Consider the following 19,343-nt stretch of genomic DNA (forward strand, 5'->3'; position numbering starts at 1 on the left):
CATCAACCTTCATTAAGTCGCCCTCAGCACACAATTCTTTAATTAGCTTTATCAATAATAATCCAGAAGGATATTATTTAAAACACAGAAAGATATCCACACTTCTTATAAACAAACTCACAATCTGCTTATCAAATGAATTTTGTACTATTTCTGTAATGTAGAATAGACTTTAGGGCAAGAATCACAAGTCCCAATATTTTTTATACATCACATTTATATGTAGGTCCTTCCTTCAGTCCTTTCTCTGCCATTTCACTCTGCTGTCACTTGAAAGATTATTTATTTATTCATTCAAAATAAAGGAGTGTATGTGATATAAACTTTTTTTCAGCAAAACTGAAAGAAGTTTTCTGCAGATTTCTATTAATCATACAAAAACATGCATCTGAAAATCCAAAAATAATCAAGTCCAAAAACTAGAACAGATTCTGATGATTGCTCTGAAAGACGTTTGCTACTGTTACTAATAGCATTTTTGATTTGCACTCTGAACATTTTAGCCCACTATGTTTGCCTTGGCAAAACACCTTTCACTCCTACAGAATACAATGCCTACAATTTTTTGTCTACGTTTTAACAGATTTTTGCATTTTTACCTTACTGATGTAAGCCCGAACATTTAATTATTGTAATATGTTAGTGTTATGAGTAACAAGAAAAAACCATGATTCTTAAATAAGCTCAATGTGACAGCCTGAGGTTTTTTATAAAGCAAAATAGACCCAGCTGTTTAGTTCTTGCAAAATGTAAGTATAAAAGGCTCTGAATTCCTCATAAAATGTAGCATCTGGTCTTCATTGCACCAGAAACATCAGGCTCTTTCACCTCTGCTGGTATATGCATCTCTTTCCTTTTGTTTCTGGTATTGGTTTGAAGGGAATTACCGATTTCTGTCGGTGAAACTGCCCTTGCTATAGGTAGGACCAGTGTGCTGCTGTAGCCTCTCTCCTAGGGCCGTGGGGGTTATACGGGAGCCCGGCTGGGTGCCCCCGGCCCGGCCGAAGATGCCACACAAAGATGCCACTCCCGGATTCCCTCCGGAACCCTGGGCAGTGGTTACCGTCTGCGGCGTGGGTGGCGCAGGCGGGATCTCAGCTACGAAGTACCAAAGCAAAGGAAGGAGGAGGGATGCCTGTATAAGTATCAAGAACCTTTTAATCTTTCTCAGTGGGGTCAAGGACGGGGTACAAGGAGAGCATTTGGGGGGGGGGGGGGGGGAAACGACACACTGATAAAGGAGTGGGTGTGATGGGAGGAGACACAAAGCTAACCAATAATGAGGACCCAGGGAGGAGCGTGGATTACAGCAAAGCCACTGAGGATCACACAGGGGAGGGGAAAAACCCCAGGGGCAAATCATACATCAAATTAAGGAAGGACTGACACAGACAATTCTCGAGATAAGGGGGGGGGTTACTGTGACAGGCAGGGCAGTTCCAAAAGGGAGGAAATAGGGAGAAACCATTGTGAGGGAAGTACATGGGGGGAAGCAAGGACCAAACCATTATTGCATTACAAAAGGAACAACCGATCCTAAAAACACACAATGCCACATGCTTCCAAAGACAAACACCCTGATTTACACTGCACTTAAATACTTAGCTTTTTTTGGTGCATTCAGCATAACAGAAATCCATACTGAACTGGATTTCTCAAGCAGGAAACTTTTTGATACTTCCATGGCGTCTTTGAGGATACAAATTGTCATTTCTCAGGCTAATTAACCTCTGCTAAAGCTCCATGAACAGCAAAAGAATTATTGCAATGATTTTATTATATTTGAATAAAATACATAGAACCTGATTTAGGAATATACTCCATTATGAGAGGGAAAAAAAGCAAAATACAATTACAGCTGAAAGGGGTACTGTAATGGTGGACATTTAAGGTGTACAAAATCAGAGGACCTCCTTTTTTTAAAACAACTTTATTGCTTCCTAATTTGCATATGATCATTTCTGAAAATACTGTTTTACTGAATAATTCAACTTTCATGGTTCTTGAGAAAGCTGAAATAAATAGCAGTAGGAACAATGAACATAGTTTAAAACAAACTCCTTATTCACAGTATCTTATTTTTGGCTGTTCAGTCCCACCATTGCAGCATCTCTAGTTGCTTCCCTAGATTTCCCAATGGGCATCTTATTCACTGGGAGCTCTCTCTTTCCTGGATTTCACCTGTCACGAAATCAGGCAATTGTCCTTAGAGATTAAGTGAAGGATCTGGGTGGCAGCAAGTCATCAGAGATCTAAGTAGGAGAATATCTGATAACAGAAATGTTTGCATCTTAATTCCCACAGCAGGTCATCTTTTTCGAGTGCTCTTTGAAACAATTTTTCAAAGTCCTTTAAAGCTCTTCTCTGTGCAAGTTGGTCTCTTTGCAAGTTTCTGTATTTTCTAGATTTTAAGTTTCTCTTTCCTAAATAATAAGGAATTGATGATGGCCATTAATGTAAAAGTAGAAAGGTAGAGAGCAGCTAGTGCAGATGAGGTGAATGAAAGTGCACTGGTTGATCTGGTGTCAATACAGCCCCCTCTTAACTCCCTACCCAGTATGCTTCATTACCATAAGGAGCAAAATCTAGTAAGCAGAAACCTTTATTTCAGCTTACCCAAACCAACCTAAATTTTTTTTATTAGGAAGCAAAGATGTTTTCTGGACATAATATTCTAGAAACCTTAAATTAAAAAAAAAAAAAAAATGATAATAATATGTTATGTTGGATTTCATTCCTCTCATTAGTGTTTAAATATGCAGATTTCTTAAAGGATGGATAGTCTTATTTCTACTTAGGTCTGCTTGTAAGCAATGAACCCAATGGCTCAAATCAGAAGACACAGCTTGCAAAGAAAGTGGGAAATCAGGCATTTTTCAACAGCGTAGTTGGATTTAAAAGCTCAACTGAGTGGGGTGAACACTGTTTATCAAAATTTCACAGATGTGTCTGTGAATAAGATTTTGCAGAAAGGGAAGTGGAGCTGAACAGTATTTGTTTATTGCGTGTTTCTCAACCATATAGATCACTCAAAGGAAAATACACATAAACTGCAAAATGTGTAAAATTATTGCCTGCACTGTGAGTGCTCCTTTGTAAATTGGATTGACTTTAAAATAAATAATGATGACAGCTATTTTTTCTAAGTATGGTTTATGCCACTGTTCATCATATGGCATTACACAAAAATGCACAATTAGAGATCCAAGCAGCAGCTCTACTCATTTCAGCTGTCTGCCAAATGTTATGTTATGCTATCATTTTAATTTATTAATTCTGAAGCGAGAGAGGAAGATGCTCAATTTAGTTTTTATCAATGTGGAAATCTAAGGCTAAGGAGGAAACCTTTTTTACTGAATCAGTCTCTACATTTTGTTGTCTCCCAGCATTAAGCAGCAAAGACTTGGCCTGAATTCTACATACCTATTTCCTACTGAAGGAGCCCTAAGTAGATCCTCTTTATATGAGCATGGACACAAATTGGAAGAATATCTATAGGCAGCACAGAGCAAAATTACTTTTTCTAGTTTTTACGTCTCTGTCACCCCCTTAGGGTCTCTTCTTTTTCAGGAATGTTTGCGTGTACAGCCTTCCACATATACGTGCCACTACACCTTTCTCTTCTGTGTGTAGCATACAAAGGATCACTCAGCAGTATATAGAACTCATAAATGCAGCATAATGCAAAAAATCCCAAGTTAGTTATGATCTATGGATCTAACTCAATACCCTATCAAAGAGCAAGGATCTGCCCATTTACATTTGTTTTCCATTTAAACAAGCTCATTTTTTCATATTAAGTTTCAGTAGGAAGACAATATCCTAAATAGACATGCCATGAAATACCCACATTACTAAAATCTAAAGCCTGATTATTTTTCATATGGATTGTTGGATTCAATGAAAATTAACATTTTTATACCTTCTCATGAACCTTTTGCCCTGGCTCCATTCCTTCAATATGCTCTGATTCAGCAGACCCTTCCCCAGCTGCCATTTTCCTTTGAATGTGTGCATTTTGTTCACGCAAAGCTACAATCTGCAAAAGAAAGAAAAGAAGTGGTAAATATACGTAAGAAACCAGAAAAATACTGAGCAGGCAATTTTTCAAATCTAATTACAATTCAGTCCTGTGTTGGCCATTTGTAGTATTTGCAAAATTAGGTCATTATATGCAGAGAGGCTTAAAACCCAAACATACTAATGATATCTTAAGGCCATTAAGGATACAAAGGAAAAAATGACATGATAGTCACCACTGTCTTGTCTTCTATCCTGCTTTTGTGATGGACACTTTTTTTTTAACTTGAAAGATGAAACAGCAGTTAGCCATTGATTTTTTTAACACTATGAGAACAAGACTTACTCTTTTATACAGAATTCAATGAAAGCCAAACTTGTGCTATAGGAAAGCAGTACCAAGAGGCTATGAATCAAACCCAGGTGGTGTAAAATAAAGTGCTAGTTTTCTGTTAGTAACAGCAACAGCTTTTTACGTGATTTTTGTTAAGAAAAGCCTGTATAATAACACCCTCCTCTATTCATTGACTGTTTTAGCACCTATAGAAGAAGATTTTATTGTATTTAAAATATTGGTTATTTATGGGTAATGCTACTAAAATACCCATGCAGCTACTGAAAAATATTTTCTCTCTGAGTTTGTGGCTTACTCTCAGGCAATAAACAGCATAGAAAGATTTAGGTCCTAATTTTTTTTTTTTTTACATTGTATACTATGATAGGCTGGAAGATCTGGCTAATACGAGCAATAAATTTTGTTAAATTTTGCAGTTAGATATCTCCATATTGTTCTGCTTTTGTGAGCACATACAGTAAATGGTTTACCTGATGAATAACATTATGTATTAAACACAGTAGAACACTGGTAGGATACCATTTTTGGGAACCTGGTGTAAGTTTAAAGGCTTCTGTCACTATATTTTGTCTGCATAGGTCCTGAGTCAGAAACACCCTAAAAGAATGTCCTGTCCTAGAATACAAAAGCATGGGGTAGGAGGGACAATTTTAGGTAGTATTACCTGGTAAGCATATGCAGCAGCCACGATTTTGTGCAACATTTATTAAATCACATTCAGTTAAATTTAGTTCTAATTGACATTAAAAAAAACTTACTTTGATGTGCATAATTTAATTTCAATTTTAATTTTTTTTCAAATGTGTTTAAGTTATACTTAAGTGCTTATTTTAAAGACTATTTGAATCACTCTGACCAACATTTGACATGTAAGAGGGCCACTTTAAACAATTCTTCCTTAATATAAATGTTGAAAATTGCAGTAATATGAGATTCTAATGAGCAGGCTGATTCCCTGCTCACAAAAAATTCCAAGTTACAGCCCTTATAGAAGTCATATACTGCCACTGATTTCAGTGCCAAGACCAAGACCTGATGTCAACATTTCATTCAAGCAATTATAGGAAACTACAAGAGTAGGAATTAAAACTGTCTGAGACAATCTGCGTCTTTGGGGGTCATGCTCTGAACTTTAAAACATTTTGCTTAAATAAGGGAATTACGTCTGTCTCAAGTAACAGAAAAAGGACTGGTGTAATCTCATTGGCATAGTCTTGCTTTTTACACAATAAGTAATTCAATATTTGTGGTTTGTCTTCTGAATAGCTTCACTCACTTTTTTTTGTTTATGGTTCAAATAGTTCTCAAATCAAAACTGCTGAAATTATGGCTTCCACCAAACAAAATTAGCCATCAATTAGTGCTAAAAGATACTTTCAGGCAGAGTAAGTGAGATACTTCATCACACATATTATAAAATTTTGATTGATGTAGAGCAATTGCACATAATATTTAAAAAATGTAAAATCATAGGATATATTAATTGACAGGCATCAATATATCTGGCTTTTTCATATGATAATCTTTTTTTGATCCATTAAAAAGCAGCCATCACCATGCCTTCATTTTGAATTATCACCTGTATCAACACAAATCTTTAACAGCCCTTTAGCTGAATAAGTATTCTCTTTAAACACCAGTGCAAAACATTGTCATTTTATTAGTATTCAAAAGAGTTTAATTTTTCTTAGCCTCTATGGGGTTTTAGGTCCCACCACTTTCCAAGTAAGTAAATAAATAAGAAAAAAAATTAACTGTCCCTTTTAGATGACAGGCAAAATAATGCAATATTGTGTACAATTATTTGGAGAGTTTCTTAATTTTTTAATGCTTGGGAACAAACACTTTGCCAAAAATCCATCATTGTTAAACACTTCGGTTTCAATGATTTTATTACTGTAATGTATGCAGAGCAAATATTTACAGGAACAAAGATTATGAAGTCTGGCACATTGCAGAAGTTTCAGCTCTTGGGTAGTCAGATAACAAATCTAAACTGTGAAGAACCAAACAGCTAAATTGTTTTCATTCTTATTCTATTCTTGCCTTAATGAATATATTAAGGAAGAATTAGTGTTCCTAAGGAAGAATGGAAATTCTTCAGTGTCTTACAAGTAAAGATAAATTTTTGCTTTTTACTTTGTCCAAGAAAAAGTGTTTAATTGCTATCATACTCCTTTTTATTACTTACTTTTTACTGATTTAACTTTCAATATTGTGAAATTTTTTTGCAAATGTGCTCATTTAATCACTGAACCATTTGTGTAACCTTTTAAACAGGTTGCCAAAACATGGAAGATGGGTTGATGATCTGGGTGAAGACACAGATGACTAAATTTTTCCTAGGTAGACTCCAAAGCCTTTTAAATTCCTATGATCATTACAATAGCACACAGCAATAATAGCAGAGATCTAGGTAAGCAAATTATTTTTTCAATGCAGATAAATTTTTATAATATTATTTCTGAAAAATGCCTATTTGTTCCACTGATGTTTTTATGTTTATGACATCCACCTAAAAATATCTATGACAAAACACGTCCATATACAGCTTTCCAACTACCTCCATACTATCTGACCTCTGACGTTGAATTCCTAATGGTTTCCATGCTATGTTTTTGGTTTTGGAAAGTAAAAGGATTCTTGAGGATGACATCATAGCTGCTGAAATCAAAATATGCCCCCTCCCACTCCCATGCCCCAAGACAGATTGATAGTGAATAAATGTGGATAAATATCATTAATCTGTTTAGGATTGTTGTACCCAAAACTGGACAATCAACCTAAATAAACACTAAAGTCCAAATTGTATCTTCTAAAATATGATCAAATACATGACATTTTTGTCCTTATCAGTTTCTGCTTGTGTCAAATGATTATATTCCATTTCTGCAATCACAAACATTATCTTCCTATTTAGCACACTTGATCTGGACCACAGTAGCGCTTTTCAATGTGACTCTGAGCAAGAGTAAAATTTCAAGTCTTTCCCCAGTTGAGTCTAAAGAAAGTCTACTTTTGGCTGTCTGCTTTCTTTGCCAAGCTCATTCAGCAAAACTGAAAAGTTCTTTTTTGTTTTCTTGATTGAGAAAAATGAAGCAATCATTGTCAGTTTAAGAACAAAATGTAGAGTGTTACTTTTCTTGTTGGACCTTTCTAACTTTTGCATCTTAAGTCCATGAAAACACCCCTAATCTAAAAATACTCCTTCAGCTTGTTCTCTTGTGACAGGCATATTGATCTTCAACATTCTTCTTGCTTTTGCATATTGGTTTAAGACTCACAAGGCACATCAAAACCTTAAAGAATTTCTATTGATTTTGATTTTATCTTCCAGATGTCAAAGGAACTTCAGAACAAATGGCACAGTTTCAAAAGCCCTACTCTGTCATAATAATCCTGAACATAACCTTACACAGATTCTGCCTTTCTGTTTCAACTAATAAATAATTTCATTGTTCCTAAAGCCCAGCTTTTTGATTCTTCAATTTTGGTAAATAAAAATATTTATTTTTAAATAAATAACATCCACTATAATACCCATGTAAATTCCCTCTAAATTAGCAGAATTTGTTTCCATTATCTACAGACACCGTTAAATCATGGTTTTTTAAATGAAGTTAAGATTCAGCAATTCAGACTCAAAACTTGAACTGGTCTCCATTTCCGCAAATGGCCAAATCTGCATATCATGCCTATACACTTAATAGCCTGAATCCAGCTGTTAAGGGAATATTGATTTCAAATATAAAAATAGAGCCTAGAACAGAAGATGAATACATAAGGCAGTACTGATCTGAATAAGTCTCTCATCAGACACAAAATGAGGCAGGAAAAGCACTACTCTACATGTTTACTTTGGGTATATTGCAAATTAATTAATTGAAAATTATTTGATAGGTGTGAGATCAGAATCCATTTTTTAACATACAAAATCCTAAATGACCAGGTACCTCTGCTGCTGAAACTTGTTTGAATGGCCATTTTTTACCTCATTACAGTTTCAGTCTTCAGGCAATTAAGTGTTCTAGGAATACTTAATATACTTTTCTATATAGTGATAAGACAAAGCAGGACACCCTTAAACTGAAGGAGGGCAGGTTTAGCTTAGATATTAGAAAGAAATTCTTTACTTATAAGGTTCTGATGCCTCATCACTTTATGAACAGATTGCCCAGAGAGACTGTGGGCTCTCCATCCCTGGAGGTGTTCAAGGCCAGGTTGGATGAGGCTCTGGCATGGTAGAAGCCATTCCTGCCTGTGGCAGGGGAGTTGGAACTACATGATCTTTAAGTTTCCTTCCAAATCAAACATTTCTGTGACTCTGTGATTCTATAAAAGCAATATTTTAAGCTTTTGAAAAGCTGTTTTTCATAAACTTTTCCTACCTTCAATCACTGAATTTGTTTACGTCATCTTCCGACATTGAAACAAATCTCAGTATGGTTCAGTATCGTCGTCAAATGAACTGCACAAAACTGATGATTGGCTACATACACAGCATTTCAGTGAGAGAGAATACAAGATGCTCCTCAGGCTATCATAAATAGCACATTCTGATTTCATGAACAAAACCTTTAGATCCACACAAAGTCTTTTGAAACAGCAGACAAAAAGGAATCTCCATAAAGATGACTTTAGTTTTGAAATGCTTTAGTTTTTCAATTCAGCAATGCAGATTCTGAGCTTTGCAACCAGGTATGTTTAAAAGGGCAAATACAGAATTTGGGGTCTATTTTCACAATAGCTAGGAGTTAATATAACTATGGAACATACAGCATTGTAATCAACATTGGCCATATTTCAAGGGAACAAAATATAAGAAAAAATTAATTTCGGACTGAAAAAAATAAGTAGGGGTAGAAGAGAATGAAATCATCAGCCCTAACTTTGGGGGAAGAAAAATTTTTTTTATTTTTTTTAAACTTAGCACTTTGTCTTCTCCCCATTCAACAATGTAAACCAGAAAGAATCAGTCAAATTTTCATGTAGGGCTTTTTTAGCACAACTTTCACTTTTAAACTAAAGACTGACAACCTCTCAGCTAGGTTTATTTTCTATTTGCCTGGAATTTCAGTGTATTTTATTGCTGTGTAGAGGTGAGCTTTCTAGAAATATACACAATTGAGTCCTTTAATACCTGTCCTGACATATCAAGAAAAATACTACTTTATTAAAATAAAAAACTGTGTGAGTTATGAGTAATACATATTTTCAACCTATTTACATAATTAATTCTCCCTTTTTGAGATTGCTGATCTTTTATTAATATTGTTGTTTAACTTTCATTGTTATGGAGAAATACAAATTTTGGTGAAATCATCCTCATGAGGGAGCCTTGGAGATCAGACAATGGTAGGAAGTCAGACAGTAATGGAAACAGATCTTGTGTGTTTGTGGGTAGGTAACACACCGAGCTCCAGCCCTCACCTACACATCTTTTACAGTTTAAGTCTTTACCTCCTATGCTCCAAATTCTGTCAAAGACAGCTAAAGCCTCTTGCTCCTGCAGCTTTTGGCATGTCTTGATTATTTCATTCTTACGATCTTGATGCTGGCCCTGCTTTCTGCAATCCTGCTTGTATGATGAAGAGCACTTCCAGACCCTGTTTCACTTTGCTAAAGCACACACAATGAATGACAGCATGTAAAAATGACTGCAAATGCTGTGGGTCTGTGGCAGATTGCTGATTTAAAACAGAAAACATGAAACCACTAACCCCATGGTTCTTTACTGTTGATGGCCTGTGCTTGTGATGACTATTGACAAGGTCCTAGCTATCAGAGTTTCATGGACATGGCCCTGGAGGTCCCTGGTGCTGGTGGCAAGGGCGCTGTGACCCAGGGGCACTGTACAGCTGTGGCACTCAGCTGGCTGCAGCAGGGCACGGACAGCAGCACCTCCCACGCCATCACTGAGCCCTGACTGCCTGAACTCCAAATGTCAGGGTCAGCAGGTATTCTTGGGCTTTGGAAGTTGTAATACACTAACATTTGAGGCTGCTGATGAGGCAGTAGGGTTTACTAGTCTCCTTTGCTTCATTAAGAATTCTGGACCCAATCATTACTGTGTAAATAGCGCCTGTCTTGAGCTATTACACCTACTCCAGAGCACGCACCATTCATTTCTGGGGCAGCACTTGGAAAACGCAACAGGAGCAATTTAAAGCAATGGTACAGGTGCTACTGTGAGGAAGAGTACCTGTCAAGATTTTTCACAGATTACCAAGTGCATTTTGGTATGTTTTCTGCAGAAACCCTTATCGAAGTAAACAAAAATGTACTACTTTAATTTGTCACAAAATTTGTATGAAATACAACACAGTTAAAGAACTGTCTTTTACAGAGATGAGCACAATAGGAACACAGTAACAAATATCAATTACATGGTTGAATTATACTGTGTATTTGACACCTGCTGACTAATTTCTCTTGCTTTTCTTTTTCCTTACCAAGCTCAACAAAATAGTAGCAAAACCCTTGTTCTTTCATTATTACTCTAACAAAGACTAGCATTCAAAATCTCCAGAGTTCATTGGCAGGGTCTGATTTCCAGCTTGTCAGAGCTGAGAATGGATTTGGCAGAGATGTTATAATGGTAATTCTTTTCAACAAGTTATTGAAACATATATATGTAGTGTGAATGTATATATTTAATATTTATGTTAATATATACACAGATATTTGTACCTCTAAGCCTTTATGTAGTTGCTCTTAGTAGATAAAGAATTTAATTGAAAAGTACCCCTGTTCAGTGTATATAATTCAGTCTGAAAAATACTGCTCAGTTTGAAAAAGGGTGTTTAGCTATTTGCACTGCAATCTGTTTTCCTATTTTGATTACACCCATACATGTCCCTATGAGTAAAAGCAGTCTTCCCCAAATTAAATTTTTGTATTCTTTGTCTGCGTGTTGTCACCTAGAGATTTGAGATTCTTTAGGTTTATTTTGACTGGACATGTCTGTTACAAAAACCACTATTCTGCATGTATATCCAGTTTTATCACATTTTCTTATACAGTATATCTGTATTAAAATCACAATCTCTGCTACTGATTGTAGAAAACATGAAAATATAAAACAGATAGATAGGACATGAGAAATATCCAGAAAGGAAATGAACCTTATCCTAGAACTACAATTAAAAAATATCAAAGCCATGATCAGCATCTACAAACTGAAGAAATCCTAACTTAAGTTTCATTCCCTTTCTGATGAAATTGAATCTTGGTAGAGTGAGTAACAGTCTGTATTTCAAGTATTAAAACCAAGTGTACCCATTAAATTTCAGTCAAGATCTCAATACTTTTCAATAACATTCTTACTGGTAGTAAATTTTTTCCCCCAGGTTCTTCCAGTAAAGATCAAGGATATGGGCTTCTCTGATACAAATTTTATCTATTTTTTAATTATGAAGGACATTCCTAGTACATGGAATTTCTAAAATGATGTTTTTTTCCTAGGATTATTGCAGAATGTAATCTAAGATGACAGCCTTTTCTAATGCAGATGAAAGATACATGTGGTTTGTTTTTTTTCCTTCTTTTTGTATGTAACCACTTATTCTACATGATTAAAGGTGTTGACTCCAAACTCTTCAGGTGCCAAGTTAAGCAAGAAGTTCATTTTCTAGAAATGGAACCAAGTCTAATCCTCTATAGCTCCTCCTATAATAATTTCACCTATGCACTGATGGTCCTCTATAGTATTATGGAAGATTATTTTTTATTTACTAATGTTGACATTTCCTAATCAAACCCAAAATCTTTTTCACATTTTTGAATTCCAAGTAAAATAATTTCTATATTTCTTTCTTTTACAGGCATATGTTGGCTTGTTGTTTGTAAGTCTTTCTAGTTAATCAAATTATAATTTTGCAGAATACTCTTCGAGCTGCATGTGTACTGTAGGGTTGAGTTGACCCAATAGGAAAACACAAATGATACATTTTCTGGTTCATATGTTAATGGGAATATTGATTAATAAATATGAACCTAGCAAAGCTTAAAGTTGATTTTATTTTTTGACCCATGTCATAAATTTAAATATTTTATACAAATTCAGCATGTAAGGTCTATCCATACATTAAAAATTATTATGGAGAGTAATAAGCATAAAAGATAATATGATCTATAGTATCTTTATACTATGATCTATAGTATCTATACTATTTAAAATCTGATTTGAGAGTTAGTAGATGATCTTAAAAAATCATCTAATATTTAACAAATTTAAAGAAAATTGAATAATCATTCCAAAGGAGCACATTGAGCAAATGTTAAAACAATACATAATTCCAGCTGATTAAGAACAAAGGATAATGGGTATGTGTTTTGCATTTTCATCAACATGGATCTGCAAAAAGATAATTAACAGTAAAGAATCATTTTGTCTTACAGTCCTATATTGCAAGTCTAATTCTTGCAATGAAACTATCTTCTACTTGAACGTCTCATTTGACAAATGTCAAATGACAAATGTCAAATGACCCCAAAGCTGACACAGACAGAAAGATAACCAGCTATGTTCTGAAACATGAATTCATAACTCCAATGCAGAATAAAATAGCATCCATTTCAAAGTTTATGATTCCCAAAATAACAGATCAAAGAGAAATTATATATTCTTTCTGATGTCTCCTGAAAGGCACGCTGTGAATACTGTGAGCAAATTAAACATTAGACATTAAAATTTCCATGGATATACTTTGAAGACGTAATAGTGACCCCTACAATGCATGTCAGCTAAGCACCTCTTTACCCATGCACTACATTCTTTACTTTAAGAATTTGATATGTTGAAAATAAGGCATTTTCTAACTAGACCTTATGAAATCAGGTCTAGTGAGGGTTGCATTCCATTGATTTGTTAAGCTCCCTAAACAGATTGCCAAACAGATGACATTAAATCCAAACTGAAATTATCCTGGTGGCTAGTCTCATGCTGACTATGAAAAATCCTAAACTAACCATATACAAGTAACCTTCCAATTTCATTAATCTCCTGGAGTTTTCAGGTGTGTTGGCAAATGATTGTGAAATATGTTGAACTACACATCTGGCTTGTGTGATCCCTGTTCTCTCAGCTTGTATTTCTTTGGCTGCCATGCTATTTCCTCTTTCTCCCTTTTTTCTGCTTTGGGTGAGGATTGTGTGATAAATTAGAAATCCACAAAATCTGTGCTGCAAACTCAGAGCTTTTCTCTTTTGTAATTCCCTAGAATAAAGTAGAGGAGATCTTTTTATCAGTCTCTGAGGCATCTTCAGCTTCCCAGAGCTTTGTCATATATTGATCTATTTGTTGCTGTTGTGCAGAAATGTCAGGCATGCTCTGTGATCCCTCTTTACTGATTAATGTAAAACACTATAGAGACCCGCAAAACAACTCAGCTCAACCTCATGAGATCCAGAAAACTGTCCATACATGCAGATTTATGGCATAGTGGTTGTGTTGTTTGATGATGAATAGTGTGTCCTGTGGTTATTTAGCTGCAGGACCTCATGGAGAGCACAGTCACCTCCTTCCTGCCTGCAGCCCCAGCCTCTCCTCCATTAGGAAGCCAGGCATGGAGCTGGGCTGAGGGGACATGTACCCAGTGTTTAACTCCCAAGCATGGCTTACAGTACAGGGAGTGTGGTAGGATTCAGACAGTGTACCAGGATTTGTGCAGGGTCTCAGGACAAGGATTGTGTGACAGAATGTGCACCTGAACAGATGCCACTACTGCCATAAGCTGTCAAAAATCAAGTTATGCAATTTAGCCAAGTCCATCTATCAATACTTATGAACCCATTAACTGCTGGATTGCATCCTCCTTCTTCTGCTGTAGAAACAACTGACCAGTCATCCCAGCCAAGCTAAACTCTGTGCTTTTAGGAGCAAGAATATTGAGAGTATCAGATGAGCCTGAAGCCTCTGAGACACTTTACAGAGCTCTTGTGGTAGTAAAAAGAGTTATTGTTGCTTGCCACATCTTTGCACAGGTCGCTCTGTAGCTGAGCTTTACAGTAGTGCTGTCCAGTCAACATCTGTATGAGCCATGGGACACCATGAGACAAATTTATGCTGTTAAGTGCTGTGGAGCAGGAACCACGTTTCAGTATTTTTTTCCCCACAAAATGGCATCGTGCTCTTTTACTGCAGGTCTGTTGGGAGGATTGTAATGTAGTAATAATCATAGTAAAAAAGTGCAGTACAAGCCCTTCAGTATGGGAGACAGAATCTATTGCTACTAAATAAGCAACTATATATTTGTATTTCTGCAGCAATCTAACTTGGAATTAAGATTCAGCCACAGTTTTTAGTGCATAGAAAAATACAATCTCCTCAAAGGCAAAAGTCTGAACACTTAGACAAGTATTAAAAAAATGAGAATATATAATTTAAAACCGAAAAAAAGTATGAGTATTTGTAATAGCATTTGTAGTCAGATTTATTTTTTCATTACAGTAGCAGTACCTAATTTGTTTTCACAATGAGCAATCTATAAAACAAATGCTTTTAAAACACAGACACATGAAAGAATACAGTGGAATAGATTTATACTCATTTTGATAAAGATGCTAATTTTATGGAAAGTTTGTGCTTCAAGGTCTAAAGGAAAAGGGGAATTTTTAATCTCCAGTCATCATTTATTCAGTAAAACAAGACATTAGATCACCCAAGTTTCTAATCATGGGGGACCAAGGTTTCATTAAATCAAATATTTCTGTCAGACATAAAACAGAAGTAGATTTGAAGAGATTTGCAAAAATATTTCAAACATCAATCTCACTGCTCTTTTAATGTATATTTAAACAATTGCTTCATAGCTGCACAGCAGGTTTTGAGAGAGGATAAAGAATGAGGAAGTATCAAGTCACAGCTTGACATTGCTTTTTTACCTTTTCCCATGCTCTCTTAAGAATTATTTTATTAAACCTAAATTTTTCTTTTCCTTTAATGCAAATAACAGCTTACAAGGGTTTAAGAGCAAAGTATGCATGCTCTTCTTGCTACACAGGGATGTGTCATAACAAAACACTGACAGGCTGCAAACAATCTCACGGTATTTTTAAAATAAGCAGAACAAAACTCTACTCTTCAATGATAAACCTGTGACACTGGGATTTACTCTAGTCACAAATCTTTATATAAAAAAATCCCACAAAGAATTTTACAAGTAAATAAAATGAAGAAGAACTAGTTAGCCATGACACAAAGTTCTGAGAAAAAAAATCAGAATTGCAGTGGAGATCCTTAGTAGCCAGAGTTTTTCATCTCAGTGCAAGGGTCTGAGTTCTTCCTTAGCATTATAACTGAAGCAGCTGAAGTCATTCATACTTGGGATCTTAGAATATTTAGAAAATAGAACCAGAAAAAACAATTGTCTTTATGACATAAAATTCTAAAGAATACAAACATGTATAGAAAGAAATACATACAAGCTAGCAAATATTAAATATCAAACATTTTATTAAAACTATTAATCACATTGTCTTTGTGAAGGAATAAAAACCTTCAGTCTTCAGCTACATATTTCCTTAAGTGCTTTAGGAACATGTGAGCACAGCCCACAAATCCTTTCTTACAAACTGGTATCTTCTAAAGAACACACAGGAGACATTCAACTCAGACAAAATGACAGTGCAAAGGGAGAACGTGACATTGGTATTTTAGGATTTTTTACAGGTGGCCACATGCTAAATGGATATCAGGATGTCTTTTGAAAACACCCTAAGACATTTGGGTAGCAACACATTCCTGCTCTGCAAAATTGTTTCAGTGAAGTAGACCAAAGTTGGTGAATGTATTTAATATATAATTTCTGCACTGCACACACTACACTGTGGTAAAGTCATAAATAGGCTAAATTCACTATGATTTTTGTCTAAAACCACTAATAACTGCAAAATCATTATCTGCTGTCATGGTAGAAAATGTATGTTCTTTTAGTAGCCAAAATCTGAAGACTTTTCTCTGTGGTAGAAATTTATGGAAGTTGTACTGAAAAGCCACTCTTGCAAATGCAGTAGTGAGCTTCACCTCTAATATGTCAATAGAAATTATTGTTCTTCTGTTGTTATGTTGCTAGCTGGAAAATGCATTGCAGTTTAGACCTATTCTGCTCTATATTTTAGTGAAACATTAAATTAGTGAAAAAAGGTTATGGCAATGCAAAATCAATCCTGCTGCTCTCAATAATCACAAAGGATTTTGGTGCTTTTTTTTCCCTCTGAGAACTCAGATTAGAATTAATTGAGGACATAAAATGAAATACTTATGGCAACTTAGCTGACTATTTCTTGTGCTTAGTTCTCTTCCACTTTGTAAAAACATAGGCAATGAAGGCTGTAGTGCTGCTGTATTAATTTTCAACCTCTTCAACTGCCATTCTATGCATACTAATTGAAACATATAGAGAAATAAATTAATGCAGTAAAGCATGTAGTATAAGAAATAATCACCAAAAAAAAAAATCATTTTGCATCATTGCCACATTTAAAACTTAAGGCCAACAATAACTTTTTGCAGAGGTAACATTTAATTAGATGGCTAAGGTTAAAGGCAGATTAAAAAGCAATTATATATAGCACTTAAAATTACATTTCAAATCAAGATATTTTTAATTATGTGCAACTTTGCAGAAAAGATATATTTTGCTACATTTACATAGGCATTTAAATTAAAGTTCAGATGACAAAGAATATCTCTTCAGAGTCAGACCTCTGCAAATCTATAGCTTAAAAAGAAATTTTAAAAAATAACATGTAGAAGAGAGTTCAAAAGGCAGTTGCAAGCTTGCAGTTGCACCATTCTGAGAAAGTATGGTACTGTGAAAGAAATTACTATAGAGGAAGGCTGTTTCAGATTCTTTTCAAAAAAAGATGTATGCTTCATGTCACCAGAAACATACAAGTCATCTGCCTCGCCTTCAGAAAATAAAAAAGGTCCCTGAATTCCACCCAATTTTATCCAAAATTTTGATAGCAATTATTTATAAATTCTGGATTGTTCAGTTTTTGTATAAATCACATGTTCAAGAAATGCACATCTATTTTTCCTAGTAAACTATTCATTTTACATCACTTTTACTCTAAAAATCACTTAGAAATGTAATTACACAGAAAGCCTAAGGCCTCCAAGAAACCCCTGTAAAAAAAAATGCCTTAACCTAACTGGAAATGAAAAATCTAGGCATGGAAATACATTTTCATATGCAACCATGGGTAAAAGGACAAGCCACATTTAGCTAAGACTTCTCTTTGAAATGCATATGCATATTAACTAGTACAGAATATTTCATTAGCAGTAGTGATAGCATAGTCATGTCTGCAGCATCCCTCGTGGTCAGAGCCAAAACTGTCCTCAGCTGTAACTGTTTTACTGCAGTTTTTACTGTGTTCTTGATTTGCCCTCAACAGCAGAAGTTTGGCAATTAACAGGGTATTTGGAAGTTCTTTCATGAATAAGTGGATATTTTCTGCTGTCTCTGGTATGGAACATAAGAATCAGAAATTTCAAACCATCCTCTCTTTTCAGTGATGTAAATAATTTATGAATGCTTTCATAAATGTTGAAAAATAGGCATTGGGGTACCCTAATGAATAAACTGACCCATTGTCTGGAAGAAACCCATTGCCTAAACAGGAGAGTGTGTGCAGTTACATGAAGCAGTGAGCTATGATCCAAAACACCTACAAGATCTCTGAGAGCTCCAGGAGTTAAATTTAGCCTCAAACTCAAGCAAACTTTTGTAGAAGCAATTGTAACAATGAGGCTTTAAAATGAAGCCTGAGTGTTTTAAAATATAATCTACGTGTCAGTTGACAGAGGCAATAAAATGTTATTTGGCATTTGGAAATAGCATTGGCAATTGGAACAAATGCTGAGGAAAAGCATATGGTAGTACAGTGATATATGCAGTCAAATCAGTACTTTCTGCAATTTCATATTCTCCAGTCCCAATGTTTTCTAGGTTCCTAAAGTTCCATTTATTCCTTTGAGGTAATGAATGTAAGTAAAGCTATATTTTTCATGCCACAGTTTCTATTAATGAGGAGAGATGGAAAAGTCAGCATATTAACTGGAAACAAAATAGGGTTTTGGAATACCACTTATCATATGATTCTTATTAGCACATAAAGATGTTGCAAGGGATGGATAATTGTCTAAAATTAACAGGAGAAAATTTATGGGCAAATGAAGCACAGTCATTAAAAAATTAATAATTCCAGTATTGTATTAACTAAGTATAATGCTTGATTTTACAAAAAAGCCTTGGAAAAAAGCTTTAAAAATTGTTTGGTTTTTGTTTTCTTTTAACTATTTGTTGAAGGCTCAAGGAAGCAGGGAGATCTGTCAGAGGAAATGGCAGCAGTTGTCATTTAACACTTCACATTGCTGCAGAAATGGATTTAAAAGTGTCACTATGGGTCATGGTCTATAATCTGAGTACTCTTGAGCTGTGGAAGCTGCTAGCCTTGGGTTTCTGGGAATGTATGGCACTAATGGCTAACCTTGCTGTGTTTTTTACATGTGTGTAGTTTAGCATACTTTTAAAAATTATTCACATTTGTAATGATAATAGGAGTATCTCTAAAACTGAAGAACAAAAGTAGTTATCTTGTCAGTATGTTCAACATTAAAGTTAATTCCCATTAAGATCATGAACGACAAAATTGTGAAGATAACTTCACTTCACTTGCCAACGAGACTCATTCTTCTCAAATTAGTGTGTAAAAAGGAAGCTAGTTAGCAAATCATTGTTCAACCTTGCAAATATTCATACACTCACTGAAAAACTTCACATTTCCCTTGAAAAATAATCACAGAAGAATATTTATTCTGAGCTTCGTTATTGGATGTCTCACTTGCAGCTTGTCTAATACCTAACTGTGAATTATAACCCTCAGTAATAAAACTGTTTGGAGACACCATAGGTTACATGGAAGAAGATGAGAACCAGCATAATTTTAAAAGCACCTA

At 35.1% G+C, this 19,343-nt stretch overlaps 1 protein-coding gene across 3 annotated transcripts in view; it reads right to left on the bottom strand.

Moving 5' to 3' along the window:
- PPFIA2 (PTPRF interacting protein alpha 2) overlaps positions 1-19,343 on the bottom strand; it is a 113,017-nt gene that overhangs the window by 70,770 nt on the left and 22,904 nt on the right. For all 3 annotated transcript variants that reach the window (XM_050988013.1, XM_050988015.1, XM_050988014.1), the window contains exon 4: positions 3,923-4,039. In XM_050988013.1, the coding sequence (XP_050843970.1) occupies positions 3,923-4,039 (117 nt within the window). The remainder of the gene's footprint in view (positions 1-3,922; positions 4,040-19,343) is intronic.

Source organism: Serinus canaria, chromosome 1A, assembly GCF_022539315.1.
Source record: "Serinus canaria isolate serCan28SL12 chromosome 1A, serCan2020, whole genome shotgun sequence".
Classification (NCBI taxonomy): Eukaryota; Metazoa; Chordata; class Aves; order Passeriformes; family Fringillidae; genus Serinus; species Serinus canaria.